Source organism: Equus quagga, chromosome 11, assembly GCF_021613505.1.
Source record: "Equus quagga isolate Etosha38 chromosome 11, UCLA_HA_Equagga_1.0, whole genome shotgun sequence".
Taxonomy (NCBI): Eukaryota; Metazoa; Chordata; class Mammalia; order Perissodactyla; family Equidae; genus Equus; species Equus quagga.
Window position 1 is genome coordinate 4,082,902 of NC_060277.1, and position 20,387 is coordinate 4,103,288.

At 46.2% G+C, this 20,387-nt stretch overlaps 1 protein-coding gene and 1 long non-coding RNA gene across 2 annotated transcripts in view; one reads left to right on the forward strand and one right to left on the reverse strand.

The window, feature by feature from the left end:
- Positions 1-7,237: 7,237 nt before the first annotated feature.
- TCF21 (transcription factor 21) lies at positions 7,238-10,264 on the reverse strand. The gene is made up of 2 exons (XM_046676624.1): positions 9,525-10,264; positions 7,238-7,777 (listed from the first exon to the last, which is right to left on the reverse strand). The coding sequence occupies exons 1-2, from the start codon at positions 9,972-9,974 to the stop codon at positions 7,688-7,690; spliced, it is 540 nt and encodes a 179-aa protein (XP_046532580.1). The 5' UTR covers positions 9,975-10,264; the 3' UTR covers positions 7,238-7,687.
- The window catches only part of LOC124247403 (uncharacterized), a 36,044-nt gene continuing 23,382 nt past the window's right edge, over positions 7,726-20,387 (forward strand). The window contains exon 1 of the long non-coding RNA XR_006890716.1: positions 7,726-7,803. This is a non-coding gene — a long non-coding RNA (uncharacterized LOC124247403). The remainder of the gene's footprint in view (positions 7,804-20,387) is intronic.

Below are 20,387 nucleotides of genomic sequence, written 5' to 3' on the forward strand. Positions count from 1 at the left end.
CTTTGGGGAGGAAAGAAAAGAGGAAGATTGGCAACAGATGTTAGCTCAGGGTCAATCTTCCTCACCAAGAAAAAAAAATTCTAACTGTAAAAATCATTATGACATGTTTTTATTGGAAGTCTTTCTTTCTATTTTAGGGTTATAACTGTCCTTAATTTCTTTTATCTTGAGGACTCTCTTATGTTCAAGGCAGGAGGAACCAATTTCAGTTTCAATGAGATACAATAATTCTGTACTGAGCTTTCTGTCACTTATCCACTATATAATTTTTGGTGATTTACTTCTCTTCTCTGAGTTTCAGTTGCCCTATATGAAAAATGGAGATGATAATACCTCCTGGTCAGGGTTGTTTTGAAGATGAAATATGAGAGTGCATATGAATGTGCTCTGTGTAACGCAAATGGATGAAGAAAATTAAGAAGGCTGAATCTATGCAAGTTAGCATTACTTCTAAATATGCCCAATGATAATATTTTATTGGCTAAAAAGTGGTGGTGATCTTCTCAATGAAATGTTTCTATTCCATGAAGTAGATCATTTTAGGTTATATGAGTACGTTTTCTGGCTGTTATTATCCCTACCCCATACCCACATCATAGACACAACAAGACCTGTGAACATAACCTTTCCCCAAACACATGTTGCTCACCATTGGTGCAGCAGAATAACACTAGGCGGCCCATATGCAGACACCCCAGCCCTGATCACATTAGATGACATCCTTTGCAAACAGATTTAGGATTCTTGTCTCACCCAGAGCCTCCATCTCAAAAAAACTGCCCCCAAGAGCAGCCAACCTGTTCACCCGTCCCCAGCTAACCACAGCTAAGGGGACAAGATGCATGCGACTGACCTGAAGAATTTAATCAGAGCCCCTTAGAACACGTCTATAGTAGTACTGATCTTGAGAATTCAAATTAAGAGATGCTGAGACTGAAATTTGGATAGTGGAGGCTGCAGTTGGTTCTTGTAGAACTGAGGCCATAGTCGCCAACCTAACGAAGCAAGCCCGTAAGAAACAGAAAGTTCAGGAGGAGTGGAAAGTGAGCCAGCACAGAAAATCACATTGCAGAGGAGGAAATGCAAAAGACGGGCAGAGAAAGAAGAGCTATGGGCCCCGAGAGCCCCAGAGAGAGAGAGAGGGAGAGAGAGAGAGAGAGGGAGTTTCATTCCTGACTTTCAGTTTCCCAATACATTTTCCCAGTGTTTATTTTCTGCCTGGAGATGTCAGCCAGATTCCTTGGCCTATCTTTACAATGCCTCATTCCCCTTTTTATTTGAGCCAGTTCGAAGGGATTTTTGTTCCTTGTAACCAAATGACCCCTGCTGGTTTGAAAAATTCCCCTGGGTTTAGAGATGACTTGGATTTTTTTTTTTTAGTCCTTAGTGGGGGGAGAGAAAAAAATGCTTGTTAAGAAAAAAAAAATGGTGGAGGAAGGAGCTATTGAGTGGGTGATGGGTGCCTGAAAGTCAGAGATCCTGGGCAGCAGAAGATGGTGTTATGCATATAAAGTGCAAAGGAAGAAAAAGAATTCTAGATCAGGGGCATTAGTGAACGAGCCCAGGAACCAAACAGAGAAGTTTAGAGATGACTGGTCCCCAGTGACGGTAAGAACGCTCAAGGGAGACGAACATTGTTGTGAAAGACACAGCACTGTATATGGGCCCTTTCTTGGGCTTTAGTGCTAAGGAAAGAATCCATGTGTGGTGAGGACCAATGTTTCAGGTTAATTTCCCTTCAACAGCACTGATGGTGATTTTTTCATTATACATTTATTTTTATTATGGAATAAGCGTCTCTTACCAAATTCTAAAATTAAAATTAGACAATATATTTGAGCAAACCTGTGGTCCTGGCAATGCGACATGAACTTACCTAGAAGACACAGGCATCTCTGAGGAGCTTCTTATGAAGTCTTCAAGGACTTACCATGCTCCTGTCACTGTGCTAGGGGCTGAGGAAACCTAGGTGAAATGGCCAGACACCTGCCCCACCCTGGTGGAGCCAGCGAAGATAGATACAAACTAAGTAAACACACAGAGAAATCATAGAAAATAACACCTGTTATTGATCAGATGATAAGGGCTGAAATACAGAATTAGGAACAGGGTCCACTGCGGACAAAGCCGTGAGGTCTCACTAAAGAAAGAAGAGACCTAATGATAACCGGTTTTAATCATACTCAAGATGACTTGAAGCGATTGCATTATCACAAGAATTTAATAACTGCTTACTATTGGCTAGATAACTATTGAGGGGAAATGCACATCATTCTTTCAGGCACTTTGTGAGATAATGACCAGAAGAAGGGGAGAAGGGGGAAAGACAACCAAAATTAATTAATGCCTATCATGTATCAGACATTCCCACTTACATTAGCTTACCAAAACGGTCATTGCTATACCCGTTTTACAGATGGAAGAAGCAAGGTCCTGAACAGTGGAGTATCTTGTTCAAGGACTCAGTCAAAAGCTCTTTCCACTCTACCATCCACCAGTAGTAGATCTAACCTGCGCCTGCTAAAGGCAACAAATTATCTCCCCACCACCAACTGGATTAATCTTAAAATAAGGTCTTGTGAACATTTTATTCTTATAAAGTGTCTCCAATTATTTCCACTATTCAAAGCACCTTTTAAGTTGATGATTCCTACCTAAGGGCCATATAAATTCAAAACTGATAATGTCTTCTTCTGTTTCATCTGAGCGTCAGGGGTGGCAGGTCAAACATCCCCCCGCCCCCCCCCCGCACCCCGCCCCAGCTGATGCCATCTACTTCTGGCAAGTCAGCTTGCTTTATTCTTTCCTCGAGTATGCGCCTGAACTTCAACGTAGGAGGTTCAGTTTCAACTGAAACTCTGGCAACAGCCCCACTGTCAATTTCTTTGCTCCGACGCCCTCCGTCTTATCCACTTTCTTCCCCGCAGCCGCAGAGGGTTAATGATTCACTCGTGATCCGGCCTTCATGGAGGTGCCAGGCATACTCTGGGTGCAAAGGATGAAGTGACGTGTCTCTCTAGGAGTCTGGTCTCAACCGGGCGACATTCTAAACGGTGCTCCCTCAGCCCTGCCCACCCCTTTCTCCTCCCTCTGCCCTGGGAGGGGATCTTGAAGCCGGGTCCTGGGAGTGGTTAATCCTTCCGTGAGCAGGCCGGAGGGTGGACCGGCGGAGGCGGCCAGATCTAAAGATCAAAGGCGCGTCGAGCCAAGACTCCTGGAGGAAGCCAGAGGGCCCTCCAGGACGCCGCTGGCACCGCGCGTTTCCAGGGGCCGAGCCAGCACTGGGAGAGGAGGATGCAAAGCTAGGAAAGGAAGTTGGGCTCGCCAACCGCGCGGGGCCGGCAACCCCCCTCCCGGGCCGCGCGGGGTCCTAACCCTGGAACCTTCGGCTGGCGGCGCGTCCACGCAGGGCCGGTGGGCAGCGGCCCCCGCTCCCGGCGGTGTCGGAAGTACCAGAGTACTAGGGTCCCCGGGAGGCTGTGTAGACTGGGCTCAGAACTCGGAGCCTCCATCCTCCTCCCCTAAACTCCTCTCGGGGCTGGAAAAGCAGAAAAGCCGCGGAGGGGACGTTCCCACCCGGCCTCTCGGCTCGGGCCTCCCCTCCCGCGGGCCTCACCCGGCGACCACCCCTCGCCGCTGCCCCCCAGCCCCAGGCCGACTGCCTAGGAGGCCGACTGCCTAGGAGCCCGATGCACCGGGCCCCAGACCAGCGCGGAACCTTCGCTGGCCTGGCCTGGACCGGGGGACCCTCTGCGCAACGAGGAGCCGCAGGGGGCGCCAGTCCCGGACGCCCAGATCTTTCTACCACTTAGGGGTCGCAAGAGAGCCAACAGCAGCTGGGCTCTAATCCCCCCAGATCTTTAACTCATTACCTGATGAAGTCTGTCTGAGGGCAGAAGCGTGCGTACACCAGGGTCACCCAAATCTCTTGTTTTCTGAGGACAGTGGTTTGACGTCCAGGACTGGTATTTAAGCATTAAGAATACACTGCATGCCACGTGGAGTGAACAGAAAAGTGGATGAAACTGGAGGCCAGAACATGCAGCCTCTTAAAAAAAAAAAATCAAGTATTTTCTTTCCCTCTGCATTAACTTCTTTTGTTTCTCTAATGAGACATCCCAAAACAGCGATTCTCAAAAGTGTGGTCCCTGGACCACACCAGCCGAGTCAGCATTGCTCGAGAACTTGTTAGAAAGGCAAATTCCGGGTTCCCACTCAAGACCTTTTGAATCTGGAACTCGGGTGGGTGGAGCCCACAAGCCTTCCAGGTGATTCTGATACACACTGATAACCACCAGCTCAAAAGTCCCCTTGGGCAGTGTTTCCTACTTATTGCTGCATATAACCAGCGGCTACCAGACTCGGTTTACCACTGCTCTGTTTAGAAAGTGTCTCAGGTTTGATAGTGGGAAAACCTGCTAGAAACACAATGAATTGCTTGAAAATCATACAAGCAATCAGTGAGAGAGAGAGAGAGAAAGAGAGAGAGAGAGAGAGACGTTCCCAGCTACAGTCCAGTTTCAAGATCCATCTGCTCCTCCTGAGAACTCGCAGACACGCTTATTTGCAACACTTCATTCTCTTTCCAGGTTTCTACGACCTGCTTCCGTTGTTCTCCCGATTCTTCTTTTTTTTCCCCTGGTTCTTTCTGAAACATTTTCTAAGACAGTTTTCATAACCAAGAGGTCACAGACAGGACACTCCCCACCCCTCACCCCTATCTGGCTTGTGGCAAAGGGGGTCCTCCAGTCCTTCTGAGCCACTAGCCTCCTATTCAAATCGAGACACACCAAGGACCTGGCAAGCTGGTGGTGGCGCCCTGCTGGGGCAGACCGGGGGAGAGCAGCAGTCACAGGGCAGTGGACCTGGCGGGCACGGGGTCCTGATCTGGAGTAGGAGAAGGGCCCAGGGGGAAGGCGAGATGTTTAGACTGTGGATGTGCGTGTGGAGGAGTGGGGGCAGTCATGCTGTCACTTTCCTGGGGCTGGAGGTAGCCACAACCCAGTTATTCAGTGCTGTCTGTGAACAACCTTGGGGTGCAGCGTGTGGAGGCCCCAGGCTGAGGCCCCGGTGGGCGGGGCTTCCAGACACCCTGATACCAGCATAGCCCTTCACGGTGCTGGTCCCAGGCCCTGTCTTTGCTCTCTGAATGTTTCTGGATTCTAGATTTCCAGAAAATAGGCATGTTGGCAGAAAGCTCTGGACGAATTTGGAGAACATTGGGGAGGTGTAAAGGTGAGAAAAAGAGAGAGAGAAATTGTAATGTTCAACATTGCGTTATGGAAGAGAGGTGTTTTGCTTCGTGCAATGAAAAGGCCATCACCTGTACCTTACAAATATATACCCTTTTGAGCTTCCTGCATAGACTCTTCCCGTTTGGGTCTAGGCGGCTCACCAGCTGCCACTTAGTAAAAGTAACCGATCTTTGCACGGATCTTTTCCTTTACAAAGTGCACAAATACCATCTCAGTTGAGCCCCACTAAAGCTTTGAGAGGCGAAAGAGGAAAAGCACGAGTTATGAGTATTATATTATCATTATCACATTTATCCCCATTTTCGAAGATGAGAAAACTGAGGATCCAGGCCCTTTCAGGAAAAAGCTAGGCGTGGAACTAGGGCTTAAAGCCACACGAACCGTATTCATAGCCTCATGCTTAATTTAAGCAAAGGCTTCAAATTTTAAGTAGGAGGTGTGAGGACTTTTAAAAAATCCTTTTGCAGTTTAGGGTCATCAGAATGAGCAAGCAGAAGTTTTTTTCTCTACGGGGCCTCCTGCGTCGAGTGCTCAGAATTCTGAGCATTTGGTCTGTAAAAACTTGAGTGGGAGCTCGAAAACTTGCTTAGCTTGAAATGCAGACGACTGAGTGGCGCTGGGATTCATCCCCGGCTTGAACTCAGCATGGGGGAGGCGAGGGCCCCGTTTCTCCAGTAGACTGAACGAACACGCGAATTTGGGGAAAGTGGAGGTGGCCAGAGCTTGAAATGCGCTCTTGAAGGTCAAATGTGGGGTGGGGGGTGGGGGTGTAGACTAATACCTTAAGAAGTTCCACGACTCAAGTGCGAATGAGGAGCACGTGGATGAGGAGTCACCGACGTTCCCAGCCCTTGGAGAGTGGAGAATCGCGCTTAGTACCCTGGTGACTATCACTGGCAGAGAACATCCCCGGGGCCACAGTGGTTCCCTCCTCGGGGCTAGCACCGCCGGCTCCTTCCCTGACAGCCAGGCGGAGGGCTCCACCCGCTAAGCCGCGTTCTGGTCGGAGGTAAGCGCGGGAGGGGGAGCGGGGAAGCTCTTACTCCAGGTACCAAACTGAGCCGAGAAAAAGAAAAAAAAAAGTCGAAAGCAAGAGCAAAAGAAGCGGAAGTTTCAAGGCCCTCTGCGAGGAATAACAGTATAAATAACCGAAGACGTCTTGTAAACACTGCGGTCATAACCCCGAACATTAAACAGCCGCGGTGGCATCTGGCGCATCGGCCGCCGCGGGCTGCGCTGGGGCAGCGAGGGAACCCGGTCCCAGGCTCCTCGGCCTCGTCTCTCTGTTTATCTCAACTTAATCTTCCCCAACGAGTTGTTCCGTAGCCTGGAAGATGTTTAAATTAAAACCCAGTCCGCCGGAAGTCGTGGCGGGGAGCTGGGCTCACTGGCTGACGGTCGCTGAAAAGCAGGCGTGCGCGGTGTTAGAAGTAATTCATTAATTACTGATAAGAAATGTGTGATGCATGTCGCAGCACTTGGAAAATGGTAAAACGCATCCTAAAGGTTATGGAATTTACATTTTTACAGCTCCCAGCATTTCTTCACTGATTTGCAATTTTACGTTGTTTGGGTTCAGGTCCGCGCCTGGAAAATTCTAAAACATGGAGTTGACCTTCCTGCTCGTGTCAGCAATTATACTGTGCAATACATGAAAATCGGATTTTTCGTTTCTGGTGTGTTTTTCCCTTGAACTGTGTAACTGTTGATAACTTTGATCCTGCCCTTTCTTTGTTCACAGTCACCTTATTTCTGTCTTAAAAGTGACCTGTGAATCTGAGAGACTAGAGTTTCTTTTGGAGGTTTCAGCCCAAAATATGATCTGCACCCTCACATGAAAATCGCACTGAATCCTTTTCTATCTCTAGAAGTTTAGATTGGGGTTCAGAAGAACCACTTTTATTATCAAACTTCCCCATAGTTCCCCACTTTTCTATTCCAAATAAATTTTTTAAAAATCACACCAATGTCGGGGCTTTTAGTAATATAAAGAAAGATTTATTTTCGAAAGTAGCAAAACTTGTTTGAAAAAAATATATCTTTAAGTGAATTACTTTATAAATGTGACTGTCAAAGTCAGCTATTCTATGACCTACATTTTACAACATATTGTACAAAAGATACACATTGATAGGCTCTTATTATCTATTTATATATTTATAATTACATATTGCACTTGGACCAGCAAGGCTCGCAGAGTCATTCACGGTAGAAGTTAATAAAGTTAAATAGGTGGGAATCTGTAAGGACAGTTGATCTCCTCTGGTTTGGAAACGAATCTCCTCGTCGCAGTAAAGTGTTCTCGCGGGGTGGGACAGGGAGAGGAGCGTTGCGAGGGAGAAGCAGAGACAGAGAGCAAGGAGGGCAGCGCTCGCCCTCCCGAGGCCCGCTCCCCCCGGGAGCGCGCCTTTCCCAGACTCGCACCTCCAAGGTCAGGACGCCGTGGTTCCGCATAAGCGGCTCGCGGTCACCACTTCTTTCAGGTCGTTCTCGGGTTTCCCGGCCACCATAAAGGGCCACGTCTGCAGGAGAGAAGAGGGTGGAGGAGGTAAGCGGCCGCGGAGGAGGGGTGGGATGGGCTGGGAGCCTGAGACGGAAGGAGAGGGCGCAGTGGGGGCAGGCAGTGAGGCGCAGAGACCCGTTATCTCTGCAATTTCCTCGGCGTGCTGGCGCGCCCCGTGGCTGGATAAAGCAAACAGCAGCGTTGGCGCCAAATCACAGCTCCTTGGGGTGGTACAGCAAAGAGGGGGGCTCATACTGGGTTCGAAGTGAAACGCAAGAGAGGAGGCCTTTGGGAAGCCCAAAGTGGCTCGTGCTGTGGCACAGCCGGGAGGCAGATGTCACTGTGAGCAGGACCAGGGAAGCCCAGATGGACCTCGCGCCTGCTGGGCACCAGGTTCGAGGCGAAGCGTCCCCCTGGCCCCTATTCCGAGGCCGTGCTCAGGTTTCCCGGCCCTCTGGCTTTCATCCTCATCGATTTCCCTACCGCCAACTTTCATTTCCTCCATCACAAACACGAGCCTGGACCACATTTTCTAAATTAACGACTGGCTCTTAAGAAAACAAAAATACTGCTAATAAAAGAATATACAGGCACATTTTATTTAGGAGCATCTTCCTACTGGACTGAGCAACCACAGATTTCTCTTCCCATCTCTGTGAGCTCACTTAAGTTTCTTACTCAAAGATGAAGGCAGCAGCAATTGTAAATGAAGGCACTATTTTCATTTTAGTTCCAGATTTTAAAACGCTATTTACTTATCTCATTCGAAAAATAAACTTTTAATTGGAGGGAGAAATATTTTTTCAGGGCAAAATGTGGTTTTGCATTCTCTCTCCCCAGTTCCTGAAACTAACTCAGTGAGAAGACAGTTCAGATCTTCAGACCTCTCACTAGTGTTGGGCGATAAGACGACTTTTAAGAGGAAAACCTCTCCTTCTTATCATACATAAACAGAGGTGCTAGTAAGTTGTCCTTGTTGTTTTTCTTTGGAGTCTGGAAGTTTTAAAATGTATTAAATGAAATTAATCAAATAAAAAGGAATTAGAATATATTCCTTAAACAGTACAGCGCATTTGAGAAAATATAGACTCAGTGAGCATTACTTCTTAAGACAAAAAGTAACATGTTAAATCTTGGATGAGAGTGATCTATTTTAATATAATTTATTACACTAATACTAGTGAGAATTTACTGAGTATGCTGACATTTGCTGGAACTTCTGGGGTTTAAAAATATTGATCCACCTATAGGAGAAGAGCAGTAGTTGGAGACATACATGACTGTTATGAGGAGCATGAATGTGTCCATATCCAATGGTCCTAAATACACTTTGGGAAGAAACAGAGTTGGGTGTTCTTATTCGTAAGATTTAGAAGGGAAATTTATTTTCTACTCTTCACCTAAGAGAGGAATAAAGGGATTAATAAAATGCCTTCTGGGCGCGCAGCATCTTGTCAGTGCTCCCTGTCAGCACCAGCCCCTCCACGCCGGCCCTGATGGCGCGGTGCGCGGACCCTCCTCTTGGCCCGCTCGATGCACTTGGAAACTCCTAATTGGGCTGCCACGTCAAACACTCGAATAAATCACCCTGCTCTGGGCCTGCAGGGCCGAGAGTGGGGGCCGTGTGGGGATCTCCTGCGAAGGTCCCCGGAGGTGCTGGCTGGCGGTGGCCGAGACGCGTGGGTCCCGGGGCCGGCGCGCACACTGGCACCGGGCGGGCGGGACCCGGGGCGCGGGGTGGGCGGGGGCCGCGCGGGGGAGCTTACCAGGTTGACCGGGTGAATGTACCCGTTCTCATACTTGTCGTTAGCCAGGATCTGCCTCAAGTGGGCGATGTAGCTAGACGCCAGCCTGAGCGTGTCCAGCTTGGAGAGCTTGGTGTCCGGGGGCACCCAGGGCAGGGTGGTCTTGAGCCTGGAGAAAGCCTTGCTCAGCACCCGCATCCGCGCCCGCTCGCGCGCGTTGGCCGCGTTGCGCTGGACCTGCTTGCCCTCCTGGCTGACCCCGCTCAAGGGGCTCTTCTTGGTGGGCGCCTTCCTCCTCTTGCCCAGGCCGCCGCGGCCCTTCTGCGGAGACCCGGTCTCGCAGTTGGAGCTCTCCTCGGTGCTCTCGTTGGAGGTCACAAACTCCTTGTTCGAGTCCATTTTCAGCCCGTCGCAGTCCAGCATCTCCACCTCTTGAAGGTCCTCCACGTCGCTGAGGGAGCCGGTGGACATTTTGGGGGAGAGGATGAGAGAGAGAGGAAAGGGGGGGAGGAGAAAGAGAAGAGAGAGAGAGACCCCAACGCCAATGGGCCCCCAAGTGTGGAGTGTGGAGCAGCCACCTCGCGTTGGGAGCTGAAGCCGGGGGTCTGGTTGGGTCGCACACCCCTTCGCCTTCGCAGCGTTGTGAGAAGGAACCGCGAGGGCGTCTGCGGGAGGGAAGGAACCCGGCGCTCTGTTTCCCCACCCCCGGAGTCGTGGCCGTAGAGGAGTGTGAGAGAGCGCTGAGGAATTCGGTGGACACTAGGAATTTATCTGGGGAATAGAGAGGCGGATCCTTGCAGCCCAGGGGAGGGGCCTGCCGGGCCCCAGCAGCACTCTTAGACCCCTTTCACAGCGGAGGGAAACTCACGCACAGACCCTGATTTCCAACTTATAATGTAAATCAACTCATCGGCAACATGTGGAGACCCGTCACCTTCTTCTGCTTGGGCAAGGCCCCAGCCCCTCTGCCGGCCCATCTTCTACAGCCTACTTTCCCTCTTAAGAGATCATAGCTGGGCGTTGCTGAGAACTTTAGGAAAACGACCGGATTCTTTGCTCTTTCTGGGCCTTCCACCCACAAATCTCACAAGCCTCTCCCTGGCTCCCCACCCTCCCCAGAAAACACCAATTAAAGTCCAGGCAGGGATCTACTGTGCCTGCCAGCACCGTGAAAGACTCTATGGCTTTACCAAGACATCCTCACGCCTTAACTGGGGTCAGTTAAGAAAACTAGTGCTTATGCATCTTTAGGCTGATGGCAGAGAAAGTACCAAAACACCCGTCTGCATCTGGTCACTTTAAAGATATCAAGGAACAGCCTGCATGTACACAGACATGCTTGACCATTGCACACCACACGCACCCACACAGTTTAGTGCGAGTGGGGGGAATGAGAGAGTCACAGGTGTGTGTGGAAAGTATTTCCTTAGTTGATAATCTTTTCTTAATGAATTTAAAACTTTCTCCTAACTTTCTTTCTAGAAATGCACCTATTATTATCTTAAGAACCTGAGTTGCTCTCAGACTTCACCTTGCCTGGGGCTTCCTTGGCCTTCTACTTACATCCCCTGTGCTACAAGGGTTCCACAGGCCAAGCTGACATTACAGAGCACTGATCAGGATTATCCCTTTGGGGAACGTTCCTTTGCATCCCTAAGCCCAGCCTGGACCATGTTTCCTGGAGAATATGAAAATCTGGGGAGTGAGTGGAAGAGCAAAGAGAACCAGAGACCCAGGGGTTGACGGAATTGATGCCATGAAATTGGAGAGATTGAGTGCATGAATCTTTCTTACTCTTTCTTCTCCAGGTTGTTTTTCCTTGCAGTTAGGCAGTGAACACGAGGGGCTGAAGCAAAGTGTAAGAGCGGCTTCTCAGCTTCTGGCTCGGTGTCTGCACCCCTCTCCTACATTAAGATATCATATCTCTAATCCTGGCTCAGCTGGGAATTCGCTAACCTCCAACGTTTTGTTTTGTTAGCAGGGTCCTGTTTGCTTTCTCCTATGCTGTAAACTAAACAGATTGTCAGCAAATCAGTCTTTATTAATGAATTAGTGAGACGCCCCCCACCATAATATCTTTGCCCAGGATCCAAAATTTGTTACTCACCAGTGCAGAGATTTATGAGCTCCTTCATTTCTGTTGTTTGCGCAGGTGGAGGTTTAAATGACCATATCCACCACCAAGATTTATTGCGAGAGTGATTGATGTTATAAACCAGGAAAAGGACTCTTCCCACAGCAGGGATGACAGAAATATCAAGTTGAAGTTGCCTTTGTCCTTGTGCACAAATGACCCAGTACTACAACACAGAAAGTATAATAATTTAATCTGAGATCTAAGACAGCGTTAAGAGAACACCCAGCAGGCCTGTTAAACGTTTCCCCAGTGATTCCCAAACTGGATTTCTGTGATTTGCCCTCCCTTTTCTCAGTCTTGGTAAGACATGAAAGTTAAAGTTATTTTTAGACTAAAAGAGCTATGTGAAAATGGCATTGGCCAATACTTTGTGAAACATGTGTGTGTATGTGTGTGTGTGTGTGTGTCTACTGAGATATCTGCCAGATAACTACAAATAACTTATTTATTTGGGCTCTGCAATGAGATAATAATTAAGAATCAGAGCTATGGCCTTACCACATACCAGGCCATTAAGTTGTAAAGATTTTGCTTCTTGGAGCCACCCTTTTTGAGGGGAGGTTGGGTCTGGCTCTCTGCTACACCTTAGTTGGTGGGCTGCTCAGGCTGTTTGGGGACAGTAACAATCATAGTAATATGTACCACTGAATAGATTTCTGCCATCTGTCTACTTTTTCAAGGTCTGAAAACTTAAAAATAGCAATTTCTGGAAGGGAGCAAAACTAGTTTTTGTGCCTACAAATTACTTTATTTCAGATAAGCCAGAATTCAGTCCACTTATCCTGCAGTGATACATTTAGGCTGGGAAGGGCTGGTAGGTTAATAACGAACTTTGGGGTCTTCATAAAAACTCTACAAGGTGAGAGAAGCTACCTGTTTGGGAGCAAGATATGAAGAAGGCTGTTATTCAGGTATCTGGATGTGAAGTCTTGAAGAAAGTAGATTAGTATAATCATACTGTTTTTCTCTTGACCTTTTGTGTCTCTCCCTGCTCATAAATGCTAGGTACACATGGGTGGGGAAGTGACTTACTGTCGGATTCCACCGAAAAATCAGTGAAGCTGTAACTTAGACTGTGCCAAATTCTCCCAAAATATAAACTGTATTCTCTGAGAAAAGAAGCATTTTTGAGAAGCTGTGTTAACTCTTTCGATAACAAGAGAAGTAGTTTAAACATTACTGTTTTGAAGAACTAAATGAAAACTGGTGGTTTGAAAGCATGACTTAGTTACTAAAAGTTCTTACCTTACTTTTAAGAGAGAGTTTGTGCCCCAGAGACATCTGGTCAATTTGCCGCACACTTCTAACAATTTGTTTTGCAAGAAAGGCTATCTTTGAAAGATTTCAGTGCTAAGGAAAATTTATCTCCAAAAGTTGTAAAATGAAGATTAGGCGTGGAATGTGTCCTTGAACTTAAATCCTGGTTTATCAACTGATAAATTTTCAGGAAGTTCAAATTTGATTCAACTGCACTTGGATGGAATAATTTGCTTCCTTTTTTATGAGAAGGAAAACATCACAGGCTTCTTTTGAACTGACTTCATATGCCATCACATTCTCTTTCCCATAAACATAAAAATACGCCTTTCAATCCAAGTTTTAATCCTTGTCTGTACCCCCCACTATTTGGCAGAAGGCACACAGGCTGGCAACTTGGTGAAACAGCCAATTCTCTCTTTTTTCCTTCGCTCCTAATTAGCCCCTGCAGGTGTGTTATTGTCTTTGTTTGATGGCAGCTACCACCTCTTCAACAATGTGACCTTCTATGCAAATCGGTGCCTCTTTCTCCATTCGACATTGTCACTGTACCATTTGTTGGTGGTTGATTGCTTTCCATCTTCTGCTCATAAGCCCATTGAAACCTGACTCTATTTTACTACATTTTAACTTATTTTGTAAAGCAAGCATCGTCTCCCCTTTCTTGTTCCAAACTGTAATGGCGCTGGCCTGTTGCGTTTTGGCAGCCGCAGTGACGATAGCACCAGTCAGTGAGACTGGCGATGTGGGTGTTGCTGGTCTCTGTACCTGTGTCATTTATGACCAGTAATCAGACAGCCCCTTGATGTTCACCTAACCCCCAACTTCTCACATTTAATTCAATGAATTGTAGATCAGATGCCAGAACTCTAAGATGTAAAGCTGGCAAATAACAACAATTAAGTCCAAAGAAAGACTCATCATGGTTCTTTCGAGCCAAGAGGCAATCTCCCACCCCACGTGCTTGTGATGTAACTTTGAAGGCAGCCAAGGCTGTGCACACGAAGGACAGCTTTTACCTCACGGACCAGAGGGCTGAAGGAAACTCAGGCAGATGGTGAGCGGCAAAAGCGTTGCAAACCCAGTTTAATGTCCTCTTAAGTCTTCAATATGAGAATAATGTTATTAGACCTGCTCAATATTAGGAAAGAAGTGGCGGAAAACTGAGCAACTCTCCAGTCAGGCACCAGGTCAGAGTCTTTGCCTCCATCCTCCCATTTTATACAGAGTCTCTCCTTTCTGTTGTCACTACTGAAGGAAGAGCTGCTGTATGAAATGAAAATCTTATCAGAAATGTGTGCCAGAGACTTTCTGCCCATAACGATGAAGTTTTAGAGAAACTTGCTTGAGTGAAGACTTTTCTGTATCTTAATGTAAAGACTGAGAGCAAAGCCCCCCAAATTTTCCTAAAAAGAATAAATCTTGTGGATTCTATGAAAGATACTTGTAAAGCACTTATATGTTAAATATGGTTTACTGATGGCTATAAAACAGATGCGGGCCATCCTGCTGTCAGCCTCCTTGCTGTCAGGCTGGGAGAAGATGGCACCAGAATCCTTCTGGTGATCATCTCCTTGGGATATGTCCTCATGGCAGGTGCTCTCAGCCTTGAGGAGCCAAGAGTCGTGGAGTTTAGATCCTGGGACCAGCAGGAAAGTACTGAGAGTGTGAATCCTGACCTCGGGAACATGAAATATTTCCCGGTGATGTAGTATTTTGAATAGAGCCCCAAAGTCACACACTGTCAGAATTGGAAGGGGCTGAGAACCGAGGAGTCTCTAAATGGTCAAGAATTCTGTACAGGTCCACGCTGGTTGTCAGTGACAGTATTCCCACTTGAACCTGTGTCCTGATTTGCCGTGTAAAACTCCTTCCACTAAGCCAGATTGCTTGGAGTTGTTTTTCCTATGTGAATAGTAGGGAATGTGTGAGAAAATTTATACTCTGTTATCCCCTATTTAGTAAAAAGAATTTGTAACAATTGAACCTCGAATTATATAAAATGACACATTTGAGCCATCCTGGGGGATAGCGGCTGGAACCTGTCCAAGGGTGTTTAAGTAAGATAAGTTCCAGAGTGACTTTGTTAAACTGAGATCTAATCTCCACCGTGGGGGCTTGATGGGCAGCCCAAGGGCCACTCATTTGATGAAGCCCTTCTTTCCATCTCCTCTGCTAAACTCTGGTTCAAGTCATCAAAATCTTTTACTCAGATGACTACAGAAGTCTCCTGCAGGATCTTTTTGTTTACATTCTTGCCCTTCTAAAATCCATTTCCAACAGAGTGGTCTTAGTCGTTCCTCTGCTTAAAATCCCTCAAGCTTCCCGCTGTGTTTAATATAAAATCTGAATTCCTTATCCTGGCTTGTATGCCTCTTTACTCTGCTTACCACCCTCCAACCACTCTGGCCATGCTGTGTCTCTCAAAGACACTGTATCATTGCTGACCCCAGGACCCTTGTCCTTGCTCTTCTCCCTGTTTGGATGGCCTTCTCTGGCTCTCTCTCTGTATGGGTGGTTCTTTATTTTTCAGGTCTAAGCTCAAGTGTTACCTTCCACATAAGAACTTCCTTGAGCATCCACTTAAAGATACCTCTGTCCCATAATCCTATTTTATTTGTTAATAATAAATACTAGTAGCTAACGTATAGTAAGTGTTTACCACAAACCAGGCACTTTGGGGACTAAGTCCTTTAGTTCTTCTAACAATCTAATGAGGTAGGAACCTTACGGATGAGATAACTGAGACACAGAGAGATTAAAAGCCTTGTTTAATTCACAAAGTTTGTATCCGGTTGTCTACTGCTGTGGAATAGCCTACATTAGTGACATTATTTTTTCTCTTGGTTCTGTGGGTGGACTGCCCTCAGCCGGGTGGTTCTCACTCGGGTCTCTCATCTTGTTGCACCCAGAAGGCATCTGGAGCCGAAGTCACCTGAAGACTTGGTTAGGCTGTCTTCATTCACACACCCAGGGGCTCAGCTGGGATAGCTGGAACAGCTCGGGTCTGGTGGGGCATCTTTCTTCACATGGCCTCTCCAGGCGGCTTCCTCTGCCTGGCAGTCTCAGGTGGTTGGGCCTCTTCCGTGGGAGCTGGCCTCCTGCTGAGCGACCATTCTAGGAGACCCAGGTGGAGCTGAAGGTCTTCTTGGGACTTAGCCTTGGGAGTCACGCAACATCACTGATCGAAAGTCAGTCATGGGGCCCGCCCCAATTCAAGGGGAGGGACCTAGACAAGCGCGTGAATACCAGGAAGTATGGTTCAGAGTGGGAGCGCCATGCTTGGGGACAGGTTACTACAGTGGATAAATGGCAGGGTCAAGATTTGAATGCAGACAATCTGACTCTAGAGCCCTCACTTGAAACTACCAATATGTTCTGAAAGTATTTTGTTTAATTGTGTTTACTTTGTTATCGTCCCTTGGCTCGCCCTCCTCCACCCTCACTGTAACGAGAGCTTCCAGGGCGCAGGCTCTTCGAGTGCTTTGCTCACTGTGCGCTCAGAGCCTAGAGCAGGGCTGACGTACACTACGCACTTAATAGACAGTTGGCGAAGAATGAATGGATGTTCTGGACCACAGCCTGTGGAAGGTGCGCTGTGAACTGCAAGAGGTGCACATTGTTTAGAGTACTACCACAACACCGCACTAACACAACTAACGAACACAACTCCAAAATACAGTGGCTCAGACAAGCCCCAAGCCTGCTTCTCCCTCTTAGTTCTCTGCAGACCTGGGCAGGTGGTCCAGCTGATGGGTGTCTGCTGCACAAACACTTGCAGAAACCTGGGTTCCTTCTGTCTTGTTGCTCTGCCATCCTCGGGGTAGGGGTGCCTTCACATGCAGAAGTGCAGTCCGCCTGCCCTCACCAGCTTTTAGGAACGGGAGAAGAGGGTTGAGGGCAAGCAGATTCCTTAAAATAACGGGACCTGAAAAGTTATACATATCACTTCCACTCCCGTGCTATTGGCCTCTTTATCTGCCAGGAAAGTTTGGAAATGTTGTCTCTAAATATGCTGTGCCGAAACTTAGAGTTGAGGAATCCCTTAGTAAAAAGAAGGATAGCCAATTCCGTTTCTGCCAGTGTATTTGCAGCATAAAGGATAAAATTAGCCATGTACGGAGTAGAATATTTTGTTTGGTAGAAAGTTCAGGGGCTGGCTCCGTGGCCTAGTGGTTAAGTTCATGCGCTCTGCGGCGGCGGCCCAGGGTTCGGATCCTGGGCGCGGACGTGGCACCGCTCGTCAGGCCACGTTGAGGCAGGGTCCCACATCCCACAACTAGAAGGATGTGCAACCAAGATATACAGCTGTGTACGGGGGGATTTGGGGAGATAAAGCAGAAAAAAAAATTAGCAACAGTTGTTAGCCCAGGTGACAATCTTTAAAAAAAAAAAAAACTTGAAAGTATGGATTTAGCATTAAAAAAAAAAAGAAAATTCACTTTGTGTATAAACTAGCTTCATCACTTATATGCAGATCACAAGTTTGCTATGAAGTTTATACTTAGTTCAAATCAAATACCAGTGGGCTTCATTTCTTTTTTTTGGTGAGGAAGATTGACCCTAAGCTAACATCAGTTGCCAATCCTCCTCTTTTTCTTGAGGAAGATTGTCACTGAGCTAATATCTTTGCCAATCTTCCTCTATTTTGTATGTGAGATGCTGCCACAGCATGGCTTGAGTGATATGTAGGTCTACCCCTGGGGATCCAAAACCTCAAACCCTAGGCTGCCAAAGCTGAGTCCGTCAGCTTAACCACTATGCCACTGGGCCAGCCAGGCTTCAGTTCTCATTTGGAGCTCAGAATTAGTTGAAACATATTTAACAACCTACCTCTGACTACATGTCTGAGAACATGCACCTGTGTGAGCCATTCCAACTAAGGTTGTCACTAACTTAACACTCAGTAAAGTGGCTTTATGAAGTTACCGTTTTTGAGGATGGACCAGTAAAAATGTGCAGGTTGTTAAAGCTATTTATATTAGCAACTATTGGCCCTCCCTAAAGCCCTCCAGGTTGCTTGTTTAATTTCTATTGCTCTGATCATGCAACAGGTGTAAAGGGTTGGGAGTGAGTGGCAAGCTTCTTCCCCCCCACCCCCCATTTTTTATTTTTTTGACTTATTTTCAAGATTTGATAGTAGTTTACTGTCTGGGTCAGCTTGTGCTGCCACAGCAAAATATCATAGGCTGGGTAGCTTGAACAACAGACATTTATTTTCTTACAGTCTTGGAGGCTGGAAATCAAGATCAGGGTACCAGCACAGTTGCTTTCTGTGAGGACTCTCTTCCTGGCTTACAGATGGCCACCTTCTCACCGTGTCCTCACATGGCCTTCCCTCTGAGTATGTGGGGGTGGGGGGAGATCTCTTTTTCTCCTAAGTCCACCAATCCCATTGAACCCCACTCTTGTGACCTCATTTAACCTTAGTTACCTCCTAAAAGTTTTATCTGCAAATGGAGTCCCATTGGGGATTAGGGCTTCAGCATATGAATTTGGGGGAAGACAAAATCAGTCCATAGCATTTATCTTCAGAAATTATAACTGGAGAATGGTTTTTCTTATTTATTATTATTTCTAACTTTCCATGTACTCAGGATTAAGAGGAGATATGCCTAGGACTCTTCTGTCATTGGAGAGTGTACTGTATACCAATGTCATTATACCAATAACAATGACAACAACAAGTAGAACAAATCTTGGGCTCTGTTTGTCTTGGTTTCTTTTTTGAGGAATCATTAGGGTGAAGAGCTTTAAATCCAGATTCATGGTCTATGACGAGGAGGGTCATCTGATACTCATTCCTAAAATTCACAGAGGGCAATCCTCCCAAAGAGAGGAAGACCATTCTTTAGTTAGAAACTCTAAATCAACTCTAAGGAACCCATTAGTAGAAGAATTTAGGAATTCTTCGTCCAGTGCATTGGAGTATTTCACTCAGCTCCCACACAGAAATAGACATGGGTTAGACCAATTCAGCAATAAAATTTGCCAAACATTTCTTGGGGGGTTACTCTATAGACAAAACAAACATTGATTGACTGCACTGGGGTCTTTCTAACTGGTCACTCTGACATATTTTAGATAAAGCCAGTATTATTTTCAGCGAGAATGTTCGGCAGATATTAAACTTCCTCTCACATGGATAAGTAAGCTCTTTTTTCTTTTAACCCAACTGCAAAACTGACCACAATGAGATAATCTTCCCAGGAAGGGTAGAGTATAACATTTCTCAAATGAATTTGGGCAGAAGGGTGAACTAAATATTGGATGAAAAATGTGATACTCATAGCCGATTAAATGATAAAACATGAATGTTCTTCATAGAATTATGGTTTTTGTTCTTAAGCTTTTCTCTGAAGTTATGGTGACATAGTAGAACACTCTTGGACTGTGAACCAAGGGACTGGGTCTAACTTTGGCTTATATAGCTGATTAGTTGTGTGGACTTGGACTAGTCCATTAACTTCGCTGGGTCTCGGTGTCCTGCTTAACACGGTGACAGCAGGGATGGGTTCCTTAGTGTTTGGGGTGCATTAACTGAGATGATATTTGTGGAGTGATCTAGTTTAGTGCTTAACCTGGAGTAAACACTTATAAATATCGGTTGTTGTGATGGTGGTTGTTGCTATGATTACTATCTCTAGGGCGCTTTTTGACAGTAGCCTTCTATTTTTTTTTCCGTTTTCACTTTGGGCTAGGAGTGTGATTATGAAGACTATAAGACTTTCAACAACATCAAAGAAACACCTTCTCTAAAAACTAAGCCTTAAAAATGTGTGTGTGTGGGAGAGAGAGGAACAATTTCAATAAAATCTAGAATTCTATTATTTTGGATGAAAAGCAGCTCATGGTCTCAGTCACAAAATTAAAAATCTGTTCAGCTTTAAGCTATAACTACTTTAGTCTTTCCCTTCACTGTCTGGTGATTTAACTGTTTGTTTCATTAGCAATCATTCTTTTTTTCCCCCAAATTAAATTTATGAAGTTCAGGTCATAGTGGAATAAAGATATCGCATGTTCTGCAAGAGCCTCCCAGTAGATCACTGATATCACCAAGCTTATTTGACCGTGGGGTAAAAATCACAACTTTCTTTACTGTGCAAGTAACCACACTTTTTAAAAGAGCTATCAACAAAGATTAAAATGCAGATACAACTGTTTTTTTTTTTTTTTGAGTTGCTTATTTTAAAATTGGTGCTAGGTTAACATCTCTTTTGAATTTTTTGTGATTTTAAAAAGTGATGGAACTCTATTAGTACATGATTTTTGCTTTTGCCTACGTGAGCCCATTCTGTTTGGCTCTATTCTATTCTGTTCTATTTGCCTGCGAGCCTATTCTAGATAATTGCTTGAGTTTCTTAGGAAGGAAAATTAACTGTTGAAATGAAGGTGACCTGTAGCCCGTTCTCCGGTTTTGCATTACCAACTTTTAAAATTAGATCTCAGTAAAAAGCTTGTTCTAGCCAAGAGCCAAAATGGTCACATCC

Coding starts and splice junctions, on each gene's coding strand:
- TCF21 (XM_046676624.1), bottom strand. CDS start 9,974: ATGTCCACCGGCTCCCTCAGCGACGTGGAGGACCTTCAAGAGGTGGAG. Junction 7,778..9,524: donor ACATTCACCCGGTCAACCTG/GTAAGCTCCCCC, acceptor TCTCTCCTGCAG/ACGTGGCCCTTTATGGTGGC.